Here is a 2,409-nt window from a genome sequence, read left to right as displayed (position 1 = left end):
TTATATCTTCGGCTATTATCCTATTCAACTTAGACGTAAAAAAAAAATAACGTATAAATATAATTTTAATGGTAAAAGATTAAATGTTTATTCCGTATGTAATGTGATTTGATTTGGATGGTAAGATAAGTTTCGGTATAGTTTTTTTAATTGATTAAGAATTGTTGAATAAAATTCTGGAACTTCGTCAATTTCTTTGATTCCTTCTTGAAGCGTTGAAATTTCTTATTGACTCTCTTTTTATAACTTTTGAAAGAAACCGTAAAAATTGTGAAACATGCTTTTTAATAAAAAACAATTTTGATGAAAACCATAAATTAATTTAAAATTGAAATAAATTTTTGAAATCTATGATATTGAATAAAAAAATTTATAGTGTAGATATTGATATAGATATAGATGTTAATTTTAATATGATATTTGATAAATTTTTTTATCAAAACATACTGATAATAGGTTGACATGTAATATGATATTTTGCCTTGTAAATATATTTGGTCGGCAAAATAACCTAATTACTCTTATTTTGAGTTCACTTCCACCATTTCGTCTTATGATACAACAAATTGATTTATCTTATAGAGAAGTACGCAGATACTTCAAAGAAAATCATTTCACCAAGACGCGATTAGAGCATGCCGGGCCAGAAACAGCAGTAAGATATTGGGCGCTTTCACCCAATCTTATCTGGCACGCAGATGTTCATTATTTTAGGGGTGTTCGTGGCCAGTATATTTATGGCATAATCGACGATTTTAGCCGCAAAGTCCTAGCGTGTATACAAATACCAGATATGCTGGCAGCGACGACAGCGAACGTTGCGGCTTCCGCCTTCATTGAATTTGGCGCCCCTTATTGTTTCTGGACCGACAACGGTTCAGAAAATAGGGGCGCCTTTCAAGATCTACTTGATCTTTGGGGCGTCCAATGGCGGCATACAGACTCTCATTCTCCCTACCAAAATGGGAAGATTGAGAGATTCTGGCCGACATTGGAGCGCTGCCAAAGCATTCAGGCTATTCCTGCCTTTATTTGGGAGTACAATAATAACACACCGCATGAAGATCTCCCAATTAATCCATTAACTGGAACAAATTACACGCCAAATCAAATGTATCAGCTGAAACCGAAATACACAAATGCAGATACAGAAAGGTTGTGGCAAATATGGGATACAGATACAGGCATGACCGCTGTTGACACATTCACAGCGTAATAATAAACATAATTTTTTAATTTCATTTTTAACAAGTTTTTTTAAATGTATGTAATGAATAATTCATTAGAATATGATAATGCACATTGTAACAGAATAGAACAATCACCAAATTTTTTTTTTGAAATTAAAAAATAAAAGTAAAAAGTATAAAGTAATCTAACCAAAAAAGATATTTAAAAGAATTTTGGAAAAAACAGAATAAGGATAATGATATTATTTTAGATACACAATCGATGTACTGAAGAATAATCCGGTAAAATGATGATATAAAATTAGATTAGTTTACAAGTAGCTAAAAGAATAAAACTATAATATAAAATAAATGAAGTTTAATGAAACAATAAAGGTTAAATAAATAATAAAGATTTTTATTTTATATCAGTATTGAGAAGAAGTAACAGCTGACACTTGGTAGACAACTTCTTTATGTCTAGAAAATTCTATCTTGCCTTTTATTTTTTTCTCGCTGTGAAACGTATTCGGTCATTTTTTTAAAAATTAATTTTTTGTTAGAGATAAGAGCTAAAACTCGGTAAACAACTTCTTTATGTCTAGAAAATTCTATCTTGCCTTTTATTTTTTTCTCGCTGTGAAACGTATTCGGTCATTTTTTTAAAAATTAATTTTTTGTTAGAGATAAGAGCTAAAACTCGGTAAACAACTTCTTTATGTCTAGAAAATTCTATCTTGCCTTTTATTTTTTTCTCGCTGTGAAACGTATTCGGTCATTTTTTTAAAAATTAATTTTTTGTTAGAGATAAGAGCTAAAACTCGGTAAACAACTTCTTTATGTCTAGAAAATTCTATCTTGCCTTTTATTTTTTTCTCGCTGTGAAACGTATTCGGTCATTTTTTTAAAAATTAATTTTTTGTTAGAGATAAGAGCTAAAACTCGGTAAACAACTTCTTTATGTCTAGAAAATTCTATCTTGCCTTTTATTTTTTTCTCGCTGTGAAACGTATTCGGTTTTTTTAAAAATTAATTTTTTGTTAGAGATAAGAGCTAAAACTCGGTAAACAACTTCTTTATGTCTAGAAAATTCTATCTTGCCTTTTATTTTTTTCTCGCTGTGAAACGTATTCGGTCATTTTTTTAAAAATTAATTTTTTGTTAGAGATAAGAGCTAAAACTCGGTAAACAACTTCTTTATGTCTAGAAAATTCTATCTTGCCTTTTATTTTTTTCTCGC

General features: G+C 29.6%; 1 protein-coding gene across 1 annotated transcript, besides 3 other annotated features; it reads left to right on the top strand.

The window, feature by feature from the left end:
• Positions 1 to 10: part of a mobile genetic element that runs on past the window's edge.
• A 340-nt stretch (positions 11 to 350) lies between these two features.
• Positions 351 to 1,216: a mobile genetic element.
• On the top strand, positions 554 to 1,216 carry TVAGG3_1074010 (ribonuclease H-like family; the record flags this gene model as incomplete). Its single annotated transcript, XM_051256476.1, has 1 exon — positions 554 to 1,216. One exon carries the CDS (start codon positions 554 to 556, stop codon positions 1,214 to 1,216), a length of 663 nt encoding a protein of 220 aa, XP_051076305.1.
• A 263-nt stretch (positions 1,217 to 1,479) lies between these two features.
• Positions 1,480 to 1,508: a mobile genetic element.
• Positions 1,509 to 2,409: the final 901 nt, after the last annotated feature.

The sequence above is a fragment of the Trichomonas vaginalis genome (genome assembly GCF_026262505.1).
Source record: "Trichomonas vaginalis G3 chromosome Unknown ctg_109, whole genome shotgun sequence".
Lineage (NCBI taxonomy): Eukaryota > Parabasalia > Trichomonadida > Trichomonadidae > Trichomonas > Trichomonas vaginalis.
The sequence above is the reverse complement of the archived record's forward strand: the minus strand, read 5'-3'. Positions and strand labels throughout refer to the sequence as shown.